Genomic DNA, 27,059 nt, shown 5'->3' with positions numbered 1-27,059 from the left:
GCTTGCTTGGGGTTCTCTCTCTCTCTCTCTCTCTCTGCCCCTTCCCTGCTTACATGCTCTCTCTCTTCCTCAAAATAAATAAATAACTTTATATAAAAAAAAAGGTTGTGATTTATATTGCATGTAGCCCTCTGTTTTAAGGAATTGTTTGTAAACATGCTTTTAAACTATTTTTATGGTTAAAAAAGTAACACTGAATCCTTATAGAGAACTTGAAAAAAAGTAGAAACAGAATGGCTTTATATATAATACAGATACAGCCACCATCTGTATTAATCTAATTAAGGGCTTGGGTGGTGGGTGAATTTTAAGTTCATATACTTCAAATCTGTCTTCCTTCTGAGATTGACCAGAAATATTGATTCTAGACTTGTCTTTAATTATCATGCTATTTTTGTCTACAGCTTCTACTTTTGCTCAAGCCCGAGCTGCTGAAATCAGTGCTATGTTGAAAGCAGTGACCCAGAAATCTTCTAATTCACTGGTTTTCCAGACGCTGCCCCGGCACATGAGACGGAGAGCCATGAGCCACAATGTCAAACGCCTTCCCAGGCGGTTGCAGGAAATCGCCCAGAAAGAGGTATATGTTTCACTTAGTGTAAGTGTTCAAGTTAGTAGTTCCTAAAAGAAATTGAGAAATGTTAACCTAATAGAATTAAAGTGAAAACCAAAAGCAATTTACTCTTTTGCATTATTTTTGGATTTAATCATTATCCCCCCACCTTTCTCCTTGCTATCTAATTAGCAAGCAGTTGGATATTACATATAGCATTTGGAAACCCTTTCTTTTTTCTTTCTTTCTTTCTTTCTTTCTTTCTTTCTTTCTTTCTTTCTCTCTTTCTCTCTTTCTCTCTTTCTCTCATTTCTTTGTTTCTTCCTTCCTTTAATTTTTTTTTTTCATTAATTTCAGGTCCTCCTTTTTTTTAATGGTGTTAAATAGTTGATGTTCAACTGTCAGATTAAAAATAAAATCCTGACCTTACCACATAAGCAATTTTAGCTCTATGTTTTGGGGGTGTGGCCAGCTTACAGTTGGAAAATCAAGAGAAAAAGCAGCAACAATGCCTAGTACTTGCCTTTTGACTTTTTCAACATTGAAAACTTGAAACTTGGATTTAATTTTTCCTCAAGTCTAGTTGTTTTTGGCTTTATCAAAATTCTTCACTTGGACATTTTCAGGTTGTCTCAGCTACCCATGTCTTTACTAGTTGATTCAAAAGTTCCTCATGGAGTGCCTTCTGTGTGCGGTACTGTACTGGTGTTGGGGTGAGAGGAGTTCAGCAAACTAACGGAGAAGAGTTTTGGTTTTTTTTCCCCCCATAAAAGTTTAGCTCAGCTATGGAGGAGAGTAAGTGAAAACTGAACAGGAATTTTGTGCTTTCTAGATTAGATTGTAAGGTTTGTTTCCCATGGCATTTGTCTATCAGTACCTAACTGACATTGAAATGTATAGGTTTTCCTCACCTCACATTTTTCATCCTGTTTTGGGTTTAGTTCCAATCCCAGAGGTTTACAAAACAATAAAACCAGTAACAAAAGAGCTGGCATCTTCTTCTCTTGCTCTCTAACATGAATAGCCACAATAAGCTTGCGTTACTGTGTGGAGCATTTTATAAAGACTCTAATCCTCATAGTCCACAAAGTTTGCCGGTTAGTAAGTGATAGAACTGTGCTTCCTCTCTGAGTTTGCCCGTTTCTGAAACCTTCACTCTTGCCTTCTGTCTGCTCTTTCACTGGAGAAATTGCCAAGTCAAAAAATTAAGCACACTGATGGAGTCTGAAAGGTACTCCCACCTAATCTAAAGTTAGTTGTTTGAATTCCTCACATGTAACTTTTATTTTGAGATCGTTACCAACTAGGACCCTCCTCTCTTCTTGAAATTGCAGGCAGAGAAAGCAGTGCACCAGAAAAAAGAACATTCAAAAAATAAATGCCATAAAGCTCGAAGATGTCACAAAAACCGGGTGCTAGAATTTAACCGTAGACAAAAGAAGAACATATGGTTAGAGACTCACATCTGGCACGCCAAACGGTTTCACATGGTCAAGAAGTGGGGCTACTGTCTCGGGGAGAGGCCGACAGTCAAGAGCCACAGAGCCTGCTACCGAGCCATGACAAACCGTTGCCTTCTCCAGGTATGCTTCTCTAGTTGGTTTTCTTTTTATATTTGTTTAGACGAAATGGAAGTGATGTTTGGGCTCAGCTCTAAAGGATCAGGGAAGGAGAGAGTTGACGTGGCAGAGGAAGTCAGGTAAGAGGGAAGAATTGAGGTAAATTCGGTGTGATAAAGATGAAGAGAGTGAGATCATTAAGAGAGGATAACATTAAGGGGAGATTAGTTCAGGAAAAATAGGTAGGAGCCAGGTCCTGCAGGGTCTTGGTGGTCATGTTTGAGATTTATTCAGCTTTGATTCATTTAGAAGTCATTCATCAACAACAAATATTTGTGTGCCCTTAGCAGTATTCAGAATGCTGTTGTAGATGTTTAGGATTCAGTGGGATGCTAGGAAGTTCGTTTTAAATTCTCTGAGAGGACAGTTTGTTTTATGCCTGGTAATAGTATTTATCTGGTTGTCCCTCTCCCCTTCCCCAATTGGTAAATCAGTGGCTTTCATTCTTCCAGGACATATTTAGAAATTTACTCTTGGAAGATTCTGCCTTTCAATGGCAGGATGGCCTTGACCAGGTTTCATTGTTTTTTAAGATTTTTTTATCTGCGTGTAGTTGACAAACAGTTACATTAGTCGCAGGTGTACAAAATAGTGATTCAACTTCTCTATATTTTATGCTGTGCTCACCACAATGTAGCTACCTACCATCTGTCACCATCCAGCACTGTTGCAGTATCATTGGCTGTATTCCCTGTGCCTGACCCTTTATCCCCATGACCGACTCGTTCCATAACTGGAAGCCTTGGCCAAGTTTTGAAAACCATTGGTGTTAGGAGTCTCTGATGCCTCTTGAAAGCAGTAGAGGAGAATAATCAATATAAAAACCTTTAAAAAAAAGTTGTGGTAAACTATACATAACATCAAATTTTACCGGTTTAATTACTTATTTAAGATTTTATTATTTATTTTTTAAAGTTTATTTATGTATAAAACATTAAAAAAATTAATTAAAAAAGGGGAACCTGGGTGGCTCCGTTGGTTAAGCATCTTACTTCGCTCAGGTCATGATCTCATGGTTTTGAGTTTGAGCCCCACATGGGGCTCTCTGTTATCAGCACAGAGTCTGCTTGGGATCCTCTGTCCACCTCTCTCTCTGCCCCTCTCCCGCTTGTTCTTGTTCTCTCTCTCAAAAATAAATAAAACATTAAAAAAGTAATTAAAAAAATAAAGTGTATTTATTTTTAGACACAGAACAAGTGGGGGAGGGGCAGAGAGAGAGGGAGACAGAGAATCCCAAGCAGGCTCTGTGCTGCCAGTGCAGAGCCCAATGGGAGGCTCAAACTCACGAAACTGTGAGATCATGACCTGAGCTGAAACCAAGAGTTGGATGCTTAACCGACACCCATGTGCCCAAGGTTTTATTTTTGAATAATCCGTACACCCAGTGTGAGGCTCCATCTTGCAGCCCTGAGATCAAGAGTCACATGCTCCACTGACTGAGCCAGCCACGCACCTCTTTTAAATATTATTATTTTTTAAGGTTTATTTATTTTGAGAGAGAGAGAGAAAGAGAACAAGCCGGGAAGGGGGAGAGAGAGGGGAACAGAGAACCTGAAACAGGCTCCAGGCTGACAGCAGAGAGCCCAATGTGGGGCTCAAACGCACAAACTGTGAGATCATGACCTGAGCTAATGTCGGATGCTTAGCTGACTGAGCCACCCAGGCACCCTACCTTTAATTATTTTAAGTGCACAGTTCTGTGTCATTGACTATAGTCATATTGTTGTCTAACTATTATCACCATTCATCCCCAGGTCTTTTTCATCTTCCCCGTTGCTCACTCGCCTACTCCTAGCAACCACTATTCTACTTTCTGTCTTTAGGAATTTGCCTGTTCTAGATACCTCATATAAGGAGAATCACACAATATTTATCCTTTTGAGACTGGCTCACATCACTTAACATAACGTCTTCAAGGTTCAGCCATGTTGTGTCGTGTGTTGGAATTTCCCTTCTTTTTAAAGCTGAATAGTACTCCATTGTATGTACATACCACATCTTGTTTATCTGTTTATCCAGCAACGGACATTGGATTGCTTCCACCTTTTGGCTGTTGTGAATGATGCTGCTATGAAATGAACTTGCAAATATCTTTTCCAAGTCTCTGTTTTCAGTTCTTTGGGTATATACTTAGAAGTGGAATTGCTGTTTCACATGGTAATACCGTGTTTAATTTTTTGAGGAACTGCCCTACTGTTTTCCATAGAGGCTATGATATTTTTCATTCCAACCTGCAATGTGCCAGCGTTCAATTTCTCCACATCCTCACTGATACTTACTATTTTTAGTTTATTTGATAATAGCATCCTAATGGGTGTGAAATAATACAAGAACCTTTTAAGGGCTTTTGATTTGAAGATTCAGCAGCAGAAATCATTGATTATAGTAAAATCCTTTATCTATATTGTGGAAACTGGGATCCAGAGAGATAAAGTGACTTGTCCAGGGTCATGCACCTTGTTGGTGGCTAGGTAGCCTTTGGGCAGCTGATTTCCCTGGCCTGTGCTTTTTCTGCCATACACTGCCATTTCCCAAATTTTAAGACAGATGGGTAAGTTACTTCTTATTTGGGGCAAGATTTTTGCTGACGTTATTAGATATTTTCTTTACATTTGATCAGCCCTAAGTAATACAAATAATAGCTAATAGTAACAGACATTTTTGAGTACTTAATCTTATGCCAGGCCTGGTTTTAATGGTTTATATACGTTTACTCTTTTAGTCCTTACAACACCGCAGCAGACGTAGTTAGCATTATTTCTACTTTACAGATGAGGAAACTAAGGAACAGAGAAGTTATGTAATTTACCCATGGCTATACAACCAGTGAGTGGTGATGTTGAGATTTCAGCCCAGGTCTGATGCCACGACTTCCAGGCTATTAACCGTTGTTTGGTGCTGACACTCAGTTGTACAGATTTGGGTGTGGTTCACCTGCACACTGATAGCTGACGGTGGATCCCTGCTGCTTGGAAGATTTCTGTGCATGTGATAGCACAGATTTCTGGAGTTTGTCAGAAGCTTAGCTATAGTTTCCCTGTTAGTCTCAGGTGCTGAGTGTACTGAAATTGCTTAAATGTGATGTGGCAGAGGGGCTGGTTTGGGGGTCAGTGAGCCCAACTCGAATGCTGGCTTCTCCACTTGCTGATATATAGCTTTGTTCAGGGACAGTCTCTGTGTCGGTATCCTCGTCTGTCATACGGCAGCAGAAAGTACCTGGCTCATCACGTGTTGGTACGTGTACGATGTAGTAGATGACAGCCCAGGCCCTGGCACTCAGCATCCGTTCAGTGACTGTTACTGTTGTTTTGGTTCTTTAACATACTTGTTTTACTAGCTCAGTTGATCTCTTGCCATCTCATTTAAGTCGGTAAGGTCTTACTCTCATTACTTTCATTTTTCCTTGAACATTGTTTAGTCAGAGTTGAATATCCTAGTCAAGATTAAGCATGGGAGGAATATAGGATAAATTAATTACGACATTATGTCTCTAGGTTCAGTGTTAAATAATCTTGGAGTCCTGAATTGGCTAACCAAAGTGAACTTTAGCATAACTTTGCAGAATATATTGATATTGTGGTATTCTACTCTGATTTCTTAGGTAGATTTGGGGGAGGAATAACCCTTTACTTAGAGGCAGCAGTTTTTATACTCTACTTAAAACTTGTTTGTAAAAATGGCATAAAATGCAGATTAAAAAAAATGTTTTATTTATTTAAGTAACCTCTGCACTCCATGTGGGGCTCGAATTCATAGCCCCAAGATCAAGAGTCTCATGCTCCTCTTACTGAGCCAGCCAGGTACCCCCACAGATTTTCTTTCTAGAAAAGACACAGTAACTTAAATTTTAAATGAAAATTCATTTTGATTTTGCTTTAAATTGGTTTAAAAATATTTGCTAATGTCCTAAGAATAGACAGGTTTCAGGTTTTGTCTTAAAGAAATGATAGCTTTGGCAATTTGTTCTGAGTCTTGGACTGGTAGAAGTTTTTCTGATGTGACTTTTGGCGTTTTACAATTTTCCCCCATGTCCCATTCTAAGTATTTGATTACGTCTCCTCCTTTGTGCAGGATCTATCCTACTACTGTTGTTTGGAGCTGAAGGGCAAAGAGGAAGAAATACTGAAGGCACTTTCTCCGATGTGTAGTATAGACACAGGTAAACTGGTTTTAACGCTGAATGCTCTTTTAGTCTTTGCGTATTTGTTCATTTCATGAGCAAATAAGTGTTTTGGAATTTAAATATATATAAAATGCGTAAGACAGTTCTTGTTCCCAATGAGAATGCTAATGTAAGAAAGGTGGGGTGGTTTCAAATTATTTGTAACATTGTTAAGTAGAAGGTGAGAGAACCTTATTTTGGTGTAGTGAATTCAGTGGGGCAAAAACTCAGTCCCCATTCATCCATTTATTCATTCATTCAGTGTTTATTGACAATTTACTGTGTGCCAGGCTTTGATCTATGCAGTGGTCAACACCAGCACCTCATCCCTCATAGAGGTAGACAGCAGATAACAGGATGGCAATCAGGAAATACTACTACTATCTCAGCACTGGAAATGAGAGAATTTTGTTTTTGTTTGTGTCAGGACTGACTTTCGCAGCAGTTCACTACTTGTCTGGAAAACGCCAAGGTAGTGTCATACTTTACCGGGCAAATAAATACCCTAGAGAGATGCTGGGGCCTGTTACGTTTATTTGGAAGCCTGAGTGGACCCCTGGTCACACTTCTGAGAGCAGGCAGTTATGGATCTGGCTTCATCCAACTCTGAAACAGGTATAATCCTTGAGTTATTTGCTCATGACTCTGTTACTGCGTTCTTAATTCCTGTTGAAATCAATGCTCTGGAAATTTAAATAGTATAAAAGTTTCGATGAGAACTTGGTGTTAGAATATAGGGAAGAACGTATGTGAATATGAAATGAAGCAAATCTTGACCTTTCACTTTTTAGTAAATCCTAAGTGGAAGTAGAGATAAAACCCACCATATTATGTATGCAATGGCTTGAAATGCTGCATTTGGTCTAAGGGTCCTACCAGGTCTGAATTGCTTCGTTGGTATCCAGGTCCTTGTAAGAACCTCTTTGATGATAAGAAGCTATTTTGAGTAATTCAGATGATTTCTTTTTTTTTTTTTTTTAAGTTTATTTATTTTGAGAGAGAGAGAGCATGTGTGTGTGTGTGAGGGAGGGACAGAGAGAGAGAGAGACAATCCCAAGCAGGTTCTGTGCTGCCAGTGCAGAGCCTGATGTGGGGCTCGAACACACCAACCTGAGATCATGACCTGAGCCGAAATCAAGAGTTGGGCGCTTAACTGACTGAGCCACCCAGGCGCCCCAAATTGTGATGATTTCTAATCTCTCTTTTTTTTTCTTGGCATAGTCACTGCTTTTTTCTGGTAGACTATAAATTTTCTCTTTAATCTGATTTTCGAAAATGTTAATTGTTCAGAGTAGTCACATTATTTTCATTAATCTTTGACACTTTGAAGTTTTTTTGTTTCAAGTGTTGTGCACTGTTCGGCAGCACCAAAAAAGCTTTTTGATAAATCATGATGAATTTCGTTTAATTTGTAAAGGGATAAAAATGTATATTTTTAAAGGAAGAAAAAAATAATACGAACTGAACTACCTGAAGTTTTTAAATATTTCCTTAGGATATTTTAGAGGAAATAAAAGCAGCGTGCCAGTGTATGGAACCCATCAAATCAACTGTCTGTATCCTGGAGCCCCTGCTGACACCATCGCAGGAAAAAAGCCAAACGGAACTGCCTGATGAGAGAATTGGCAAGAAAAGAAAACGGAAAGATGATGGAGAAAATGCTAAACCAGTTAAAAAAGTCATCGGTGACGGAACTAGAGATCCACATCAACCATATTCTTGGGTCTCTCCAGCCACAGGCGTTATAATCAGGTACAGGTGAATTCTCTCTGAATCCTCCGAACAATTTTAGTGAAGCCTTGTTCTGTTTTTGCCAGTGGCTCAGACACTGTGTATGATGAAGGTTTCCATCTTAAGATCTTTTCTCTCTTTCAGTGATTTGACGATGGAGATGAACAGGCTCCGGTTGATCGGTCCACTTTCCCACTCCATCCTAACTGAGGCACTAAAAGCTGCTTCTGTCCATACTGTAAGAGTAAATGTGACTGTAGTGGTTTAATCCAGTTATGTCCTTCCTAGCAAATTTGAAACCTAACATATTTCAGTAGCATTTTGGGCCACGCCCTATAAATTTTTATTTCTCTACTTATGTTTAGTATCAAATACTTTGTCATCTTTCACTTCTAGAGGAACAAATCTGGGGAAATCTAGTGAGTAAACTAACTTGTTCTTGTTTAAGTGCATACTCTCCTTGCAAGTTTGTGAGTTTTGTGGGTAACAGAGAACCCCTAAAATCACTGAAAGTGTGTACCGGGTTTTATTTGTTTGTTTGTACTTGTGTGGTGCATATTTTCTGGGGCTTGTTTTAAGGGTCTGTGATCCCTAAAAGGTTAAGAGCAATATGTCTAGTGAAGCAGTGTCCAGTAGAATTTTCTGCAAGGATGATAGTCTTCTGTGGCATCCGTATGGTAGCCATTAGCCACATGTAGTTCTTGAGCACTTGAAGTGTGGCTAGTGTGACTGAGGAACTGATTTTGTACCTTCGATTAATTTTAATTAAATAGAGATAGCTCTCTGTGGCTGGTGGCTACCAAGTGGACCACGCAGGTATAGAGAGGAGAGATTAAGTTAGGAATCAGACACTCGGATTCAGATCCTGTTTGTTTCCCCTGGATTAGTGCAACTCACCCTTCTGTTGACTGTGCCTCTCACAGAGTTGACATGCCAAATAAGATGTTAAGCCTGAACAGGTTTTGAGCTTTTAATGAAGAAAGATACTTTAAAAAACAAAGGCAGCTTCTCCTTCCCTCCCTCTCCCTCTCTCTCTCTTTCTCTCTCTTCCCCTCTCCGTCGCTTCCACACCTGCCTCAACCTCTGTGTCTCTTGCCTGAATACCAAAGCAGCTTTTTCGCTTCCTCTACTGTTCCTTCTTTTCACTCCATTCTCCATGCAGGAAATGGAATGATCTTTTAACAGTTTATTCACATCATATTACTTTCCAATTAAAAGCTTTTAAATAGTTTCTTATTGTATTTATGGTAAAATCCAAAGCCCTTAATGTGACTTCATACTCTTGTGCCTTCCTGCCTCTGCCCTCATCTCTCCTCACCTGCATCTCAGTCACACTGGCCTTCTTTCAGGTCCCAGAATATGTCAGATCTCCTCTCCTTTAGAGCCTTCACACCCCGTTTCCCCACCAGGCTGAACTTTCTGCACCCCACCTCCTCCTCCGGCCCCTGCCTTTTCTTGGCTAAACCTTCCTTGTTCTTCACATTTCAGCCTCTATATCGTTTCCCTCTAGAATCCTTTCCTGACCCCCAAGTTAAATTATATAAGTTATATTTCATCATATTTTGCACATTTCCTCAATTTATATGTCTAGATCTGCTTAGGTACTTATGCGATGTTCACATGGAGCTTTGATGGCAAAGACTGTCTCCAGTGCTTAGCACAGTGCCTGGCGCAGAGTAGGGGCTGCACTCTAGCTAATAAGTTGCTCAGTGAGGATCTGAACCTAAGAAGTTAGGTTCCGGAGCCTGTACTTTAAACCTGTAAGCTATGTTGTCTGAGTTTCTGTGAGGTAAATAGCCCATATGTTAACAGGGTGCTTCTTTAGAATCTGTAGGAGCACATCCTACTTCAGTGAACTTCAGTATGAATCATGGCTATAGGTTCTCTTTCTTGGTGTGTAACTGGTGCTTGAGGTGCTCTTTGGTTTTTTGTTTTAAGGATTTTTGTGTTTTGTTTTGTTTTGTTTTAAGTAATCTCTGTACCCAACATGGGGCTCGTGACCCCATCGAGAGTCATACTCCTCTCTGCCAATTGAGCCAGCCAGGTACCCCTGAGGTGCTTTTTGAAACCTTGCTCGATTCCTGGTTCTGTCTGAGAAAAATAGAAGTAAAGCATTTGTGTGTCTTATTTGAAGTTTTTTGGAATAATGTGATCATAAGATATCTTTTTGCTTTTTCAAACAGAAGGTTTGGTTTTTCTTTGGTGGGGAAGGTTTTGTTACTTAAATTGGTATGAAGTTGGTGGTAGTAGGAGAGGAGCAAGGAGCAGGCCTCTTTTGTCAATAGTGTGCTGACAGAAGAATGCAGCTATGGAGTAGCTTGGGTGGTCTCTCTGAAAATCATGGGTATTGTTGTTAGTGTGTGAAATCTCGAGAGAACTGTAACACTATGTCCTTGCCTCTAGTGAGAAGAGTAGTCAGTCTGGTGTTAATTACTGTGTTAAATATAATGGCAGTTTCTCACATATCACAGCCATAATAAAATTATCAAGTCCGATTCATTATTTGGTGAATAGGAATTGTTATTTTTCAGGAGGGAGAGGACACAGAGAAGACACCTCACCATTGGTGGATTGAAACCTGTAAGAATCCTGATAGCGTTTCCCTTCACCACAAACAAGAAGCCATTTTTGAATTGTTGGGAGGTATTCAGAGGGAATGCTGACTGGGTGGTTTGGGGAAGAAGGGAGGAGTGGGAAGTGGGTTCAAAGAGTGTTTTACAGTTGGGCTGCCTACATGGAGTGGTACTTTTTAACTTGTTACTGCTTGTCGTAATATAGCAAGAAAACATGTCGGAGAGGTACCTGACGCAGTGAGCGTGGGAAACGCTATTTGAGTATATGTTAGTATTCCAAATAGCTCCCATTCTGTTATGATAGGTAAACACATAGACCAGGTACTAAACCAAGGACTAAACTTACCTGTATGTAATTGCGTTCGTGTATAAAGCTACTGTAGTTATCAGTGATGGAAATATACATGTTCGTGTTGTAAAATAATGTTTTGTTAATTTATTGTGTTTGATAAGAAACATCATTCTTTATGAATGTTAATTTACTCCCTAAAAGTATTAATAGGAAAAAAGAGGAATACATGTTTTTTAATAGCCCAAGAAGAATTTTTTATTAAAAAAATTGAAAATACAAGCATATGTGTATATATTGTGAGTGACTTTGTGTAAACTTGTTTTTTTTTGTTTGTTTTTATTTTTGTTAAAGGAATAACATCACCAGCAGAAATTCCAGCCGGTACTATTTTGGGACTGACAGTTGGGGATCCTCGAATAAATTTGCCTCAAAAGAGGTCCAGAGTTTTGCCCAACCCAGAAAAATGCCAAGGTAAAGTTTCTAGAACACCCTTGGTTTTCCTTAGTTTTGAGTAGTTTAGTCCCATTGGAAGAGTTCTGTCTGACACCTCTGCATTAACTTCACTCATGAAAAGTTGGGATGATCTTTACCTGCCTCCTTTTCAAGGTGATTATGACCAAAGGAGATGGTGTGTTTGGAAGTGTCTTTTAGCTTTGAGACATGTAGCCTGATCCTTACGTTCCTTTTTTCCCCCTTGAGTTCTTTATTTTTAGTATCTGGTAAAAACTGTCTTTCTGGAAACTGGGTTCTCTGAAAATGGCTGGCATTTCAGAATTTTAATTGTGAGGAAGGGATCCGCACCCGCAGCTGGTCTTGTGCTCATTGGAAGCCTCTGTCTGACCATACAGATGATCCAGGTTCGAATCCTGGCAAGGCCATCCCAGGTGCTGAAGGGTAAGATGTCTTGGTTTAGACTCAGTGGAGTGGCTCACGGGAGTTGTTTAGTGGGGGTGGCCTAGGGCAGGAGCTGGCTAAAATTTTAGTCTAGTCTTACGTTTGCCACACTGGTGCTAATATCTCATTGTATTTACTGTCATTTAAACACTCTTCATTGGAGGAATCATAAAATTTCTGTTGTGAATTTTGAGAGGAAAAATACAGGTATGTGTAGTAACAACTTCAGTTTTGTTTGTTTTTTCGTTTTGTTTTTTTTTCACCTCCACATGTAGTTAATAGCTTATTAAGGGAGCAATAAATTACTGTCTCAGGACCTTACATGAAAGGTGGATTGGATGAGAGAGGTGTAGAGGTGTTTGAAGATATATAGGCAACTTAGTTAATTATGGAGCCTTAGACTTTTCTCAATGAGTTGCTGCCTCTTTCTTTTCTTTTTTAATGGCATTATGGTCTGGTGCAACCATGAAAATTGTAGTATTCACTATGCCATTAAATGTTGACTACAATAATCGCCTTAAAGCCATAGTTAAACTCTATTTAGTTTCCTTGGCTGCCTGAAATCCTTTTTTGGAATGAGGCAGTTATATATTAAACACTTTTAAAAAAATGTTTATTTATTTTAGAGAGTGAGTGAGTGGGAGAGTGCAGAGAGAGAGGGAGACAGAGGATCTAAAGCAGGCTCTGCGCTCATAGCAGAGAACCTCGTTTGGGGCTTGAACTCACGAACTGTGAGATCATGAACTGAGCTGAAGTCAGAAGCTACTGAGCCACCCCTGTATTAAATACTTTTTAAGGCTTTTATCTTAATATAAATCAGTTCCAGGAAAATTAGAGTTCATCTTGAAAAACATGATTTAATTTCTATAAAAGCTTACTGTATTATCGGTCATTGTATTTTATTAAAACCGTTTTAAGTAATTTCTTTGAAGACGTAGTCATATGTGAGTCACATAAAGCAGTAAACTTTTTAAGCAGTTAGTATTATTTCAATATTACTAACAAATGTGACATATCATCTAGGATGATAATTCAAAATTAAAGTTAGAAATAAACTTTGATGAGCTGGGTCAATTGATGGAAGACTAATCCTTGGAAGAATCTCAATGTCACGATCTAAAACTTAATTCTCTGATGTAGAACTTCCAATTTCTCTTTCTATATCTGAAGTCATTCTCTGCCTTTTTGACTTAGGAAATTACAAGGGTTTAAGGAGCTATATGCCAGGAAAGGGGCATTTGTCCCAAAACCTAAATACATATTTTCTTAATTAAAAAAATTTTTTTTAATGTTTATTTTGAGAGAGGGAGGGAGGGAGGGTAGGGACAGAGAGAGAGGGAGAGACAGTGTCTGAAGCAGATTCCAGGCTCTGAGCTGTCAGCACAGAGCCCGACGAGGGGCTCAAACTCATGAACTGCGAGACCATGACCTGAGCCGAAGTTGGAAGCTTAACTGACTGAGCCACCCTGGGGCCCCATATTTTCTTCTTATATCACAGTATCCGAATGATATATACCCTCTCTTTTCAGAGTTCTCTAATTCCTAGTACACATGAGAAGATAGTTTGTTATCCACATCAGTCAAACCCTTTTTTATGGTTTAAGTAACACCAAAATTGGTCCATTTTGTCTGTTAACAGCCTTAAAACCTTAAAGGCTAAAGGAGTGTCTTTTCTTACTCATTAAAGCCCCTTTCAGTCACAATTTTTATGTTAATGAGGTGGAAAGCCTCTAAGGATGGTGGGCTGGTGACCAGGGGAACCAACCACAAGGTTAGAAGGTTAGAACTTTCAGCCCTTTTACCCCTGCCCCATCCAGACCTGCTTGTGGAAAGGGGAGGGGGTTAGAGATTGAGTTTCATTGTCAACAGCAATGATTTAATCAGCCTTGCCTACTTGATTAAGCCTCCATAAAAATCTTACACTGTTGGGGTTCGGAGAACTTCCGGTTTTTTAAACACATGGAGGTGTTGGGAAGGTGGTTAAGCCCAAAGAGGTCAAGGGCATCCTTTCCCTCATACCTTACCCTATGCATCTCTTCCATCTGGCTGTTTCTGAGTTAAATCTTTTTATTTAAAAACAGAACATTACATTAGTAGTAAGTAAACTGTTTTCTTGAGTTCTGGGAGCCATTCTAGCAAATTATTGAATTTGAGGAGGGGGTCATGGGTGAGACCAATTTATAGCCAGCTGGTCAGAAGTACAGGAAACCAGGGACTTCGAATTGGCATTGGCATCTGAGGAAGGGGCAGTCTTGTGGGACTGAGCCCTTAAACTGTGGGATCTGACACCATCTCCAGGTGGATAGTGTCAGAATTGATTTGGATTGTAGAACATCAGCCGGTGTTGCAGAATTGCTTGCTCTGGGGAAAATGGCTACACATTTGCGTGTCAGAAGTATGGAGAGTAGAACAGCAAGAGTGCAGAGAAGGAAACAGTTTCTTTCAGTGAAGAACCTGAAGTAAGGATGCATATTGATGCTTTGAGGAGGGCCTGGGTGGCTCAGTCAGTTGAGTGTCCAACTCTTGATTTCAGCTCAGGTCATGATTCCAGGGTCATGGGATTGAGCCTCTTGTTGGGCTCCATGCTCAGCGTGGAGCCTGCTTAAGATTCTCTCTCTTTCCCCACCCTGCTCTCTCCCACACTCACGCGTGCACGCTCTCTCAAAATAAAAAATAAAAATGAAGAAAAAGTTTACTTGATCATTTGATTCTTGAATTTGATTTAAATGTTAATAGTGTGTTTTTGCAAATCTTTTCAACATAACACAGTATTTCACCATGTAAATAAAATCGAATTTCTCTTGTACTGTTATTTTAGTATGTATTCTCTTTTGCATCTGCTGATTTGCCCTGATTGTTTTAACTAGTCTTTGTCTTCCAGAGATGAATTTGCTTTAGACAATGCTTTACGTTGTGCTCATGGAATTTTTATAATCTTTCTCTTTACCCACTCTTTGGTAGTGTGTACCCAAACCACAGGAAGAGTCAAGTTGCCTTTAGAGTGATAGGTGAGAGATTGTCTCTTTTTACAGCTTTTCCAAGCACCTTCAGAGCACTGATCTATAGTTGACTCTGCAAAGTGTCCAATTATTGGTCATTTTGCCCCAACTTCTCTGTTTCTGCTCTTGGGAGAAAAATCCCTCAGCTTCAGCTGTACCCCTTAAACTGTTCTGCATATTTAATTTAGAGTGAATCTGAAGACTATAAATTTGGTTTATTTGATTCCCAAATGAGAAAAGCATTTATTAATTTCCTTTGCTTCTGTAAGGAAACTTATTAAGAAAGTTTTAATTTAAAATTTGGTCATCTTCAAATCTACTTAAGAAAGGAGGAAACAAGCTATTTCCTTCAACCTTTAAGTTATTCTGGAGTTATGTAGTTAATTAGAAGGCTTTTGCCTGCGTATGAAAGAAAATGTGCTTAATATGAGCCTTGGGCAAAGGACTTAGAATTACATTCAGAATTGATAAGTCATTCGAGGCCCACTTGCGTGCATGCTGACTCAGCTGGTAATACTCTCTTTCTCTCAACTACTGAAGACTGTTGACCTAAAAGGGCCTTCCCTTTTGCCTTCAGACATATTCTGTTTTGTTTTAAATAGATGTTACATTTTAGAACAGCTTTAGGTTCATAGCAAAATTGAGTGGAAGGAATGGAACGTTCCTGCTCCCACATATGCACAGCCCCCATGAAACTGCATTGACACATGGTTGTGCAGAGTCCATCGTTTATATTACGTTCACTCTTGGTGTTTTATGTGGGATTTGACACATTTATTAACAACACGAGTCCACCATTGTAGTATCATAAAATAGTCTCACTGCTCTAAAAATCTGTGCTCTCCCGATTCATCTCTCATTCCCTCTCTCAGCCTTCATCTTTTTACTGTCTTCATAATTTTCTTTTCCAGAATGTTGTATAGGTGGAATCATACAGTATGTATCCTTTTCAGATTATCTTCTTTCACTTTGTAATATGCATCGGAGCTTCTTCCATGTCTTTTCATGGCTTGATAGCTCATTCCTTTTTAATTCTGAATAAAATTCCATTGTCTGGATATACTACCTACTTTGTTTCATCTATTTGTTTACTATTATTTTTTAGACTATTTAGAGGTGAGGTCGTGCTTTCCTGTGCCATGTCTTTTGTCTGCAGCCGGCTCTGAATAGAATCCCAGTTCTGTCACTCAGAATCTATGGCGGGACCCCACAGGAAGGCATTCTGGGTAGATAGGCGCTGTTTGAAATGGAGCCCGTTTGCTCCTAGACAGGCTGTGTGAACTTCACGGCACACAGCACTGTTACTCGGGATGCTGTTGGTTATTATCTCTATGAGGAACCGCAGCAACTAGAGGCGGTTTCTGCTTTAAGGAGCTTTTATCTCAGATCTTTTCATCAATTTAATATTCTCTATCTTTGTTCTCCCCTGAAATCTGTCACACTGTGGCTCAGTCACTTCCAACTTATTTTTTTCTGGCCATCAGACCCATGCAGGTTCGTGCCTTTGAGTGACCTTTCTTTATAGGCAGTTTAGACCTTAGCCCAAACTCAGGAATTGTCTTTCTTTCCTTCTTTTTTTTTTTTCTTTTAATTTTTCAGTCCAAAAAAATAAGATCTGGAAGATTTTTTACGCTTAGTGGACTGCATGTAGGAAATCTCATCTATCAATATATATGTTTATAATTGAAAAAATTTCTCCTTTTCTTCCCACTAGAGTACTTTTTGGCACGGTGTAGCTTATTTAAAGGGAAGAAGCGATAGATTTCACAGAAAATACGCTCATCTTAAAGGAGTGGGAAAAACATGTTTTACAGAAGGAATAAATACTCAGTGAGAAAGGGTTTTAAGAGACTTGAAATAATAGGGCAGAAGAGAAGGCTGGTATCTGTTGGCTCACCACCATTGGGCCAAGAATGATGTTAAGAACCCTGAAACCAATAGTTAAAATGTGGCTTGTACTGTCATAGCACATTATAAAGAAATTATTCACCTGTGCAGTAGTTCCTAGAATTTGGTTATCTTAAATGTGGAATTAGACAATTATTTAGAGGCAGTTGAATATGATGTTTATATCTTATACATTAAAAGTAAACATCAGAAATAATAAGTTTAGGAGGCTTTGCTATTTCACAGACTAGTATGAAGCCAACTATAGGGATAACATAATTTCTAGTCAAGTAAATTTTTCTAGAGAAGTTGAGTGCCTACAGAACATTTTCTTGTAACAGAAGGTCAGCCGGCAATGTTTATAGTTTGACTTCATTGATCTAAAGGATGTAGTTTGAAGGCTATTTCTTTTCCCTCTTAGATAATGAGAAAGTTAGACAGCTGCTTCTGGAGGGTGTGCCTGTGGACTGTGCGCATAGCTTTATTTGGAACCAAGCTATCTGTAAGAATGTCACAGAGAATAAAATCTCGGATCAGGTAACTAATGGTGTAAGGATTATTGGTAAAGTCCTGAAGACAGGTTGAAATTCCTCACTCTAGATGCTGTAAAAGTTATTTCATCCTTTTTAGAATCTCATAGACTTCTTTTATTTTTAATCTATTGATCCCTTATTTATGATTTTTTTTCTATTCTTAGAGAAGAATAATCTCTCTAAAAAGTTAACACAGAGAATTTTTCTTAAAATGATAATCCCATGGTTTAAATACATTTTTCTTTTATTGTTTTTTCTTTCCCCCTTATAAATGTACTATCTTTAATTTCACAATGATTGAGCTCCTACCAGGACCAGGAATCATAGTAGATGATGGGATAGATGGCTAGGGTATGTTCGAAAAAGTATAGGGTCAAGGGAAGCCGGAAGCCCAGGTGAGGGAAATTGGGGAAGCTTCTTGGACGGAGGAGCTGGAATTTGAGCTCTTAGATGGGTGGTCAGAATTAGCAAGACTTCTTGGGGCCAGGAGCCAAGGCTGCAGTGAAGAAAGGATTGCTGGAAGTAAGACCAGCATGTGTGAGGGCCTAGGCTAAAAACAGGATGATGTGTTCAAGAGTATCCAAGTAGATTGGTGGCTTGGAGTTGAGGGTGAGGCAGGAGATGAAGTGAATAGGGGCGAGAGCATAAAAGACCTTGAGGCATTTTAAGGATTTGAACAGAAGATATCTGCCATGGGAAGGTTTTAAGTCGGCCACATGATCAGACATGGCAGCACTGTGGAAGATGCATTAGACTAGGTAGGAATGGGGCTGGAGGCGGAGGAGCTGGAGAGAGGACGTGTGGTTGGATGGCCTTAAAAGAGACCTTGGAAATAGTGCTTAATTGAGGATGTGATGGGGGCCTGAACTGGGGCAGGGTGGCTGGAGTGGAGGGCCTGGGGTTGAATACAGACTCCTGAAGGTAAATCTGACAAGACGCAGTGGTTGCTTGGATGCTGGGAAGTGGGAAAAGAGGAGCCTGGTAGATTAGTTCCTGACAGTCTAGCTTAGATTCCGCACCTCAGGTAAAAGAGAGCCAGAGCCTGATTTGTCACAGCTGCATTCCCAAGTTCTAGAAGAGCGTTTGGCACAAAAATGGTGCTCAGTAAACATTCGAATGGATGAGTAAATGAATGGGCAGTAAATATGAGAATGGACGAATGAATGAGTGACTGAACAATTGTGGCATCATTCAGCTAGGTGGGGAACATGGGAGGAGAGCAGTTGCAGTGGGGACAACTTCAGTCTGGGGTAAGCTGAATGTGAAGGTCCTCAGGACTTTCCAGAGCAGATGCCCAGAGGACAAGTTTTGATCCCAGGAGGCAAAGTCCCGGCTAAGGAGATAGATATTTTGGAATTAACAACATGTAGAGATGGTAGTGAAAACTCAGCCAGAAGTAAAAATAAGGGAGAATCAGGGCTTGGTCAGGCTTGAGGGAGCAGTTAGACTTGGCAACACGGAGGCAGCCTCTTGCATAGTTTCTCCGGTGAATGCTAGGCTTCTCTCCTACCTGCTCATCTCTTTTTACAGCTGGCAAGAAAGTCTAAGATGGTGTTGTTCACTGCTCCCTTCAGTACACGTAACAAATAATTTATAGCATCTTCTCTTTTAAATCTTTAAGACCTGGTGAGAAAACCTGGTGAGAGCGTTTTCCCACTTGCCCCTCCTTGAAAAAGTTGTTGATTGTTTGTACCTCTTTCACCTCATGACAACAGATCTTAACCAAAGTAAATGTAGGGACTGAGAATCAGAAGATAAGATTAATCCTGATAGAAGAGATTAATAGAATGGATGTATATTATTTTATAGCTTTGAGTCATCTGGTATATTGTAGCTCAAATTTAAGATAATTTGGCATTTTCTAACAAAGCTCTTGTATAGAGGAAAATTGTTGTAGGAGGAATACCATATATTTCAAATGGCTCACATTTATTTATTGAGAACATTTTTTTCTTGTTTTTTAAAAGAGCATTTAACTTTCTAAAGCTGCTTATAGGGAGAACCAGTAGAATCTCCCAGAAAATTAGGGTTGTTTGTCTTGAATTATTTTCTCCCACTTTAGGATTTAAACCGGAAGAGAAGTGAATTGTTGGTGCCCGGGTCACAGCTTGTTTTAGGTCCCCGTGAATCCAAGATACCTATACTTTTGATTCAACAGCCAGGAAGGGTGACTGGTGATGACCGACGAGGCTGGGGAAGTGGCTGGGATGTCCTGCTCCCAAAGGGCTGGGGCATGGCTTTCTGGATTCCATTTGTAAGTTCCTTTTCGATTCCGACTTTACAGTGTGTAAAATACATTCCCAGTAAATACCAAGAGCTGAAAGTGTTCCAGACATCACGCACAACTTAGAAATTGAGTTCTATTTTTCTACCCTTTGAGCTATGATTCTGATATGAGATACTTCATAAAGTTCCTGGAGCCAGATTTTCATTAATAAGAGTTGGGCTGACATAATGTGGATTTCTGAAATTTTAAAAGTGTCCTGATTTTTGAACAGTAGTGGTAACAAAATGTTGAAGTTGTTTTTTTTTTTTAGTTGAAGAAATTTGTTACATTTTAAAAGAATTTTGGGGGCACCTGGGTGGCTGAGTCAGTTGGGTGTCTGACTTCGCCTCAGGTTCAAGCCCCACATTGGGCTCTGTGCTGACAGCTCAGAGCCTGGAGCCTCCTTCAGATTCTGTATCTCCCTCTCTCATTGCCTCTCTCCTGCTCACACTCTGTCTCTCTCTCTCCTTCAAAAATAAACATTAAAAAAAAAAAAGAATTTTTATAATTTTCTAATGTTTATAGATATATAGAATACATTTTTCATTTTTAAGTGCTGACCATATATTCCTAAGTGCAGCTAAAATTTTTATTAAAATCCAGTGTGTTTTTTTCTTCCAAATAGTTTATTATTTTAAGAGAGTAGAAAAGACATGTACAACTGTTAATTCACACAGGTGATTAATTTTAGCAATTATGCCTAGTACAAGAGATACTCAGTTAATCATTTAAGGATGGGAATATTTCTTGGGCGCCTGACTGGCTCAGTCAGTAGAGCATGCAACTCTTGATTTCAGGGTTGTGAGTTCGAGCCCCATGTTGGGCATGGAGCTTACTTAAAAAAAAAAAAAGAATGGGAATATTTTTAAATAATTTTAATTTTTAAATTATGAAGTGTTTCAAGCATACAAAAAAGTATAAATCCTGATATAATGAATACCTGTGTACCCTTCACCCACCATCCAACTTACAGATTTATTGGAAGCACTTTCTCCCTTTTCTCTCCAGTTCTGTTTCCCACTCTCCTTCTAAAAGAATCACTATTCCTATTTCCAGTGTTTGTCACTACCTTGCCTATTTTTGTAGCTTATTAAGCATGCTTGTATCCTAAAATAAAGTAACTATATTTGACATGTTTTTAAACTTTATATATCTCACCATATATATGCTTTTACAACTTAACCATATTCACTCAACATTGAGAGTTTTCCATATTGATGGGTGACGCTCTGTGTCATCATTTTTACTGTTGTATAACCCCTTGTAGGATTATCCCACACTTATCCATTCCCTTTTGATGGGCATTTAGGTTGTCTCCCATTTCCCCAAACAAACATTAAGCACTAATTTTACTGTAAGTTGGTACATTGTTAAGATCTTTTTGACATTTCTTTTAGATCTATCGAGGTGCAAGAGTTGGTGGGTTAAAAGAGGCTGTGATGCATTCTCAGTATAAAAGATCGCCTGATGTCCCTGGTGATTTCCCAGACTGCCCTGCTGGGGTTCTTTTTGCTGAAGAGCAAGCCAAGGGTCTCCTTGAAAAGTATAAAAGGTAAGAAACCGGCGTCTTTGGTTCCTAATGTCTTAAGAGGAAGGGAAGGGCCTCCTCACTTTGGCCAGTGACATTTGGAATAGCTTCAGTAACTCTTACACTATGTGGAGTTTTCATAGACTTCCTTTAGTTCTTAGTTCACATGACCAAGACATAATTAAGTTAGGATTGTCTCACATCTGGCCCTTCCAGGCTATAGACCCTTCCTGTGGTCATTTGCTGACATTGATGATGGTGCATGCCTAAAACTATGGGCCTGAGTCTCAGACACTTGTTCAAGATTTCCACTACCAGCCCCTGCCCTCTCGAGATAGAATTTGTGTTTTTTTATAACTGGTTATTGAGGTAATAACATATTTATGAAATTAAAAAAATTTTTTAATGTTTTTCTTTTTTTTTTTTAATTTTTTTTTTTAATTTTTTTTTTTAACGTTTATTTATTTTTGAGACAGAGAGAGACAGAGCATGAACAGGGGAGGGTCAGAGAGAGAGGGAGACACAGAATCCGAAACAGGCTCCAGGCTCTGAGCAGTCAGCACAGAGCCTGATGCGGGGATTGAACTCACGGACCACGAGATCATGACCTGAGCTGAAGTCGGACGCTTAACCGACTGAGCCACCCAGGTGCCCCTGTTTTTCTTTATTTTTGAGAGAGAGAGAGAGACAGATTGTGAGCAGAAGAGGGTCAGAGAGAGAAGGAGACACAGAATCTGAAATAGGCTCCAGGCTCTGAGCTGTCAGCACAGAGCCCGATGTGGGGCTTGAACTCATGAACAGCGAGAGCATGGCCTGAGCAGAGATCATGACCTGGGTCGGATGTCAGATGCTTAACTGACTGAGTGCCCAGGCGCCCCCCATAGTTTTAAAATTTTATTGAAACTATGGTAATGTGCAAAAATGCTTTGTAAACTGGTGTAGTCCTTCCTTCCAAAGAGATAAGCACTATTTTTGCATTTTGGTATCTATCCATCTAGACTGAGTTTTCTTTTCTTTTTTCTCACTGGGGGAGTGGCCAGTGAGGGGCTTCACCAACCCTTATACTATGAAGTGCATGCTAACTTTGAGAACCTGTATCCTATGACTCTGTGGGCTCCCAGAAACAGAAACTCTCTTGTTTGTTGTGGAATCTGCGACGTCTAGCCAGTGCCTGGTGCACAGTGTCCTTAATAGCTTGTATTAGTTGATTGATGAAGGAGTAGAAAGTGGGATGTTGTAGTTCCTTGACCGTGAGCTCAATTATCGTGCTTTCCTGTTCACGCAGCCACAGAGGCAGGCAGTGCCTGGTTTTCAGACTTTGTCAGGGGATAGGTGAATGAGTGAGTGAGTGAAAGCACAGAGACACTTTCCTGGATTGCTGGCTTACAGGCTCTTACAGGGCAGTAATCATGTAATCTGTGCCTTCTATAATACGTAGCTCTGGACTTTGATGTGTTTGTTAAGTAATCGACAGTAATACTTCTCATCCTTTAGATTTTTTTTCACACATACAAATTTTTCTTAAGTACAAATATTTTTTTTCTAGAATGTTTAACTTCTTTATTTAGAGAGCACATGCAGGCTCGAATTGGGGAGGGGCAGAGAGGGATAGAGAGAGAGAGAGAGAGAGAGAGAGAGAGGGAGAATCTTAAATAGGTTCCATGCTCAGCACAGAGCCCAACTCAGGGCTTAAGCTCATGACCTGAGCTAAAATCAAGAGTTCAGTGCTCAACTGACTGAGCCACTGAGGTGCCTTTGAGGTACAATTAAAACTTTTTTTTTAATGTGTATTATTTTTGAGAGAGAGAGAGAGCGAGCAGGGGAGGGGCAGAGACAGCGGGAGATACAGAATCTGAAGCAGGCTCCAGGCTCTGAGCTGTCAGCACAGAGCCTGATGCAAGACTCGAACTCACAAACTGCAAGATCATGACCTGAGCCGAAGTCAGATGCTTGACCCACTGAGCCACCCAGGCGCCCCTAGGTATAATTTTTTTTGAAAAGGGGTTATAGTATGAATACTATTTGAAAACCTGCTTTTTTAATTTAGTAATGTATTACGGATCGTTTTCCCATATCCATAAATGTGACTCTAAACCAAGTGTTGGCAAACTTTTTTCACAAAAGGCCAGATGATAAGTATTTTTGGCTTTGTGGGCCTTTTGGTTTCTATGGCAGCTGCTCAGCTCAGCCCTGCGTTGTGTTACAAAGGCAACCACACATGATGATGCATAAATGAATGAGCCTGGCTGTGTGCCAGTCTCACTCTGTTTACGGACACTCAAGTTTGAATTTTGTGTAATTTCATGTGCCATAAAATATTCTTTTTTTTAAACCATTTCAGAATGTATAAGCTTCTTAGCTCACGGGTCATTTAAAAGCAGACAGCAGCCCAGGTTTGATGTGTGAGTCATAATCTGCCAACCCTTGCTCAAAATACATCTGAACAGTTGCACAGGACTCCAGTGTGGGTGTACTGTAATTTATCAGTGGCCCTTTGGGTTATTTCTTATTTTGTGCTGTGTGCTTTTATAAATAGCTTTCCATATACATCTTTACACCTTTGTCTGGTTTATTCATTCATTTAATATATGTTTATTTAGAACCTGCTATGTGTCAAACACCTTGTAGGCACTGGGGCTACGGCAGGGGAAGGCAGGCAAGGTCTGTTCCTGCCTCCTGGAGCTTATACTCTTTTTGTTTGTTTTTTTGTTTTAGAGTGAGTGAGAGACCATGCATGCGAGAGCTGGGGAGGGGCAGAGAGCCAAAGAGAGAGAATCTGAAGCAGGCTCCACACTCAGCACAGAGCCCGATGTGGGGCTCGACCCTGGGATCATGACCTGAGCTGAAATTAAGAGTCAGAAGCTCAACCGGACACTCAACTGACTGAGCCACCTAGGCGCCACCCAGACGCCACCCACTGAGCTTATATTCTTGACGAAAGCACATGTTTCCCTGCTGGTGGGAGGGATCCAGGAGAGTGGAGGGAGGCTAGCCTTGCAAGAGCAAAGCTCTTGAGTGGGGAAGAGGGGATGGTGTTCTATAGGGTCAGGCTCAGATCTCATTTTAGCAGGCTGGAAGTCTGGCGCTGAGTGAGACGTGAATACAGATTTAGGTAGGGTAGACGGTAGTGCAGATTAGGTACTACTCTTCTGCTCGTGACTGTCTTCTCAGTGAACAGAGAGGCAAGGGTATCAGCTAGGAATAAGAAGGGACCAGAGGCTGCTGGAGATCTGAGGAGAAAAGAATCGACGTGGACGGTTTTCCAGGAGCATGGACATAGAACTGACTGGAGAAGTGTAAGGTAGTCCGCTTGAGTTTTGTGTTTACGACAGGACTGTTCAGCACTGCTGCGTCTTCTTCCCCAGCTGTGTTCTGCCCATCAGGGGCTGGTGTGGGGTGGGCGGAGGGTTGGATGTAACCGGGTGGGCTTTGGCAGGTGGGGTGAGTGGAGGGTCCTCGAACAGGAGAGTTTGAGCTTTGTAAGGAGAGGTGCAGCGTGGTGGTTTACAGTGAGGAGATGTAAATGTACAGTAAACTCCAGTGCTTGACTCGTGGTGGGGAGGGGTAGGTGGGCTGGACTGGGAGTGGGTGTGTGGGCAGCTGAGGGGGGACCTGGCTGAGGAGGGAGAGCCAGTGGTTTATCTGATGTCACGTGCTTCAGGGGGCTGGGGTCTTGGGGGGAGGAAGGAGAGGAAGGATGGTCTGTGGGCATCAGGAGGACATCTGCCCCACTCAGGCCCGTGGACGTAAAAACCAAACAGCTGCCTCTGGAGAGGAGCTGGACGGGAAGAAAGCACTGACCTTAGGCTAAATCCCATGAATAAGCTCTCTGGTTTAAAAAAAAAGATACACATCTCAAGGATTTGTTGTACTATTGACAATTGCTGTTTGTGTTAATTTAGGATTTCATCTGTAGTTAGGAGAGTGCCTGCTTCCCCTTACTCCCAGTAACATAGGATATCACCAACTTTTATTTATTTATTTTTAAAGTTTATTTATGATTTTGAGAGAGAGAGAGTACAAGTGGGGGAGGGACAGAGAGAAAGGGAGAGAGAATTCAAAGCAGGCTCTGCACCCTCAAACTCAGGAACTGTGAGATCATGACCTGACATTTGTGTAAAATGGGTACAAAAAGGAAAGAAATACGTACGTATCTGCACATATGTACAGAAAATGTCTCCAGAAGGGTATGTTAAGAAATGATACTATCTCTTGTAGGGCAGCTGGTTCATTAATTTCCTTTTAAAGGTCTTCGAGTGAGGCAGGTACCCCAGGAGCATTTGTCACCAGCCACAGGTCAAGAGTGAGGGAGAAACTTCACCACCATCCTTTCTGTTCCTTTAGAACGTAGAATGTTGTAATGTGCAGGGACATCAACTGCACAACTCCAGGGACACCATTCGCTTGTAGTCTTTCAAGAACAGCACTCCCTCGAGTTGTGCAGAGGCCACATGGGGCCACTTTGTGGATGCATTACCTTTTGAAATTAAAACTAAAGAGGGATGCCTGGGAGGCTCAGTTGTTTGAGTGTCTGACTCTTGATTTCAGCTCAGGTCATGACCTCACGGTCATGGGATTGAGCTCCACTTCGGGCTCTGTGCTGAGTGTGGAACCTCCTTAAGATTCTTTCTCTCCCTCTGCTCCTGTTCCCTGCTCGTGTGCTCTCTCTCTCTAAAATAAAAAAAATAAATAAAAATAAATAAAATCAAATTAAAACTGAAGAAAACATAAGCTTGGCCAGTAGAGTTGGTGGTTATTCTTTATCGTATTTCTTGGAAAACATTTTTTTTGTATGTTTGTTTTTTAAATAGAGATGTAGTACAAGTGGCCATAATTATTTTAATGGTCCAATCCTAAATTGTTCAAAATTGGTTCTCCTCCTTGATTTTCACCAGGCGCCCTCCTGCAAAACGGCCCAACTATGTTAAGCTTGGCACTCTGGCACCTTTCTGCTATCCCTGGGAGCAGTTAACTCAAGAGTGGGAATCAAGAGTCCAGGCCCAAGAGAAATCACCTGTAGCTTCCTCTCCACGTGGCGAGGAGAGTAACTTGAAAAGAGAGAAGGTGCCTTGTACCCCCACGCCTGAAAAATCCGATCAGCTGTCTGATGAAGTGGGCATGTCTCTGAGCAGCCCCAGCGAGCCCAGAGAAGTGATGGACACAGAGCGTCCAGCCCAGATGGGGACTGAGTGGGTAACAGGACCAGCTGCCACCAGCAGTCTCCTCTGCGTTCTTAGGTAAGTGCACACGACTTCCGGATGTGTTCTAGATTGTCTGTTTTAATACTGACCGGGCTACAGGATGTAAACGTTATCTTTGTTCCTTTATGCAAAGCCCAAGGGAATGCATGGACTTTCTGGAGGGGAAAGCCAGTCCTCCAGTGTCCATAGAGGGCTCAGGGAAATAGCTGAGTCACATTTGATTTGGGGCATGATACTAACTGACCAAATGATTTAAAGTATTGTCATCCATAGACATAAACCAAGGCAGTTGTTCCCTGTGACCTGTTTCATTGGTCTTTGCTTAGAAAGCAGTACCCTCGTGACTGTGACCTTCAGTAATGAGGAACCTCTCGAAGCTCTGAGCAAGTGTTCTTTCCTTAAATCACTGAATTAGATTTTTTCTAGTTCCTTTTCAGTGATCTGAATTTATGAGCGATTAAGTGCCCATTCATTGGACCATCATCACGTTGAAGAGGCTACCGTACAAGACATGTTCCTGCTGTAGCCTGTTAGACTGTGCTTAAGTTACCTTCTAGTCTGTGCTCATATTTTTAATAAGTGCTCACCTCTCTTGCCTTATATTTATTTTTTATACAGTAACCTTAGAATTTCATATCCTTCATTCCCTATAACTATCTCTCTCAGCCTTAGGTTCTGTCTTTCTGTCTTATTTTTTTTCGGCCTTCATCTTCTTAAACCTTTAATCCTTCAGTGTCTAAGAATAGTAGTCACATAAAAACAAAAATATCATTACAGAAGTGTATTAATGTCTGTTTTTAATTTTTTAAAAATTACAGTTT

At 40.5% G+C, this 27,059-nt stretch overlaps 1 protein-coding gene across 1 annotated transcript in view; it reads left to right on the top strand.

Moving 5' to 3' along the window:
* The window catches only part of POP1 (POP1 homolog, ribonuclease P/MRP subunit), a 34,034-nt gene that overhangs the window by 4,148 nt on the left and 2,827 nt on the right, over positions 1–27,059 (top strand). The window contains exons 4-15 of the mRNA XM_015082020.3: positions 405–580; positions 1,888–2,136; positions 6,244–6,331; positions 6,762–6,949; positions 7,830–8,086; positions 8,210–8,303; positions 10,597–10,708; positions 11,282–11,401; positions 17,132–17,247; positions 19,306–19,497; positions 20,907–21,061; positions 25,933–26,274. Of these exons, the coding sequence (XP_014937506.3) occupies positions 405–580; positions 1,888–2,136; positions 6,244–6,331; positions 6,762–6,949; positions 7,830–8,086; positions 8,210–8,303; positions 10,597–10,708; positions 11,282–11,401; positions 17,132–17,247; positions 19,306–19,497; positions 20,907–21,061; positions 25,933–26,274 (2,089 nt within the window). The remainder of the gene's footprint in view (positions 1–404; positions 581–1,887; positions 2,137–6,243; positions 6,332–6,761; positions 6,950–7,829; positions 8,087–8,209; positions 8,304–10,596; positions 10,709–11,281; positions 11,402–17,131; positions 17,248–19,305; positions 19,498–20,906; positions 21,062–25,932; positions 26,275–27,059) is intronic.

The sequence above is a fragment of the Acinonyx jubatus genome, chromosome F2 (assembly GCF_027475565.1).
Source record: "Acinonyx jubatus isolate Ajub_Pintada_27869175 chromosome F2, VMU_Ajub_asm_v1.0, whole genome shotgun sequence".
NCBI classification, from domain to species: domain Eukaryota; kingdom Metazoa; phylum Chordata; class Mammalia; order Carnivora; family Felidae; genus Acinonyx; species Acinonyx jubatus.
This window is presented reverse-complemented; position numbering and strand designations above follow the sequence as displayed.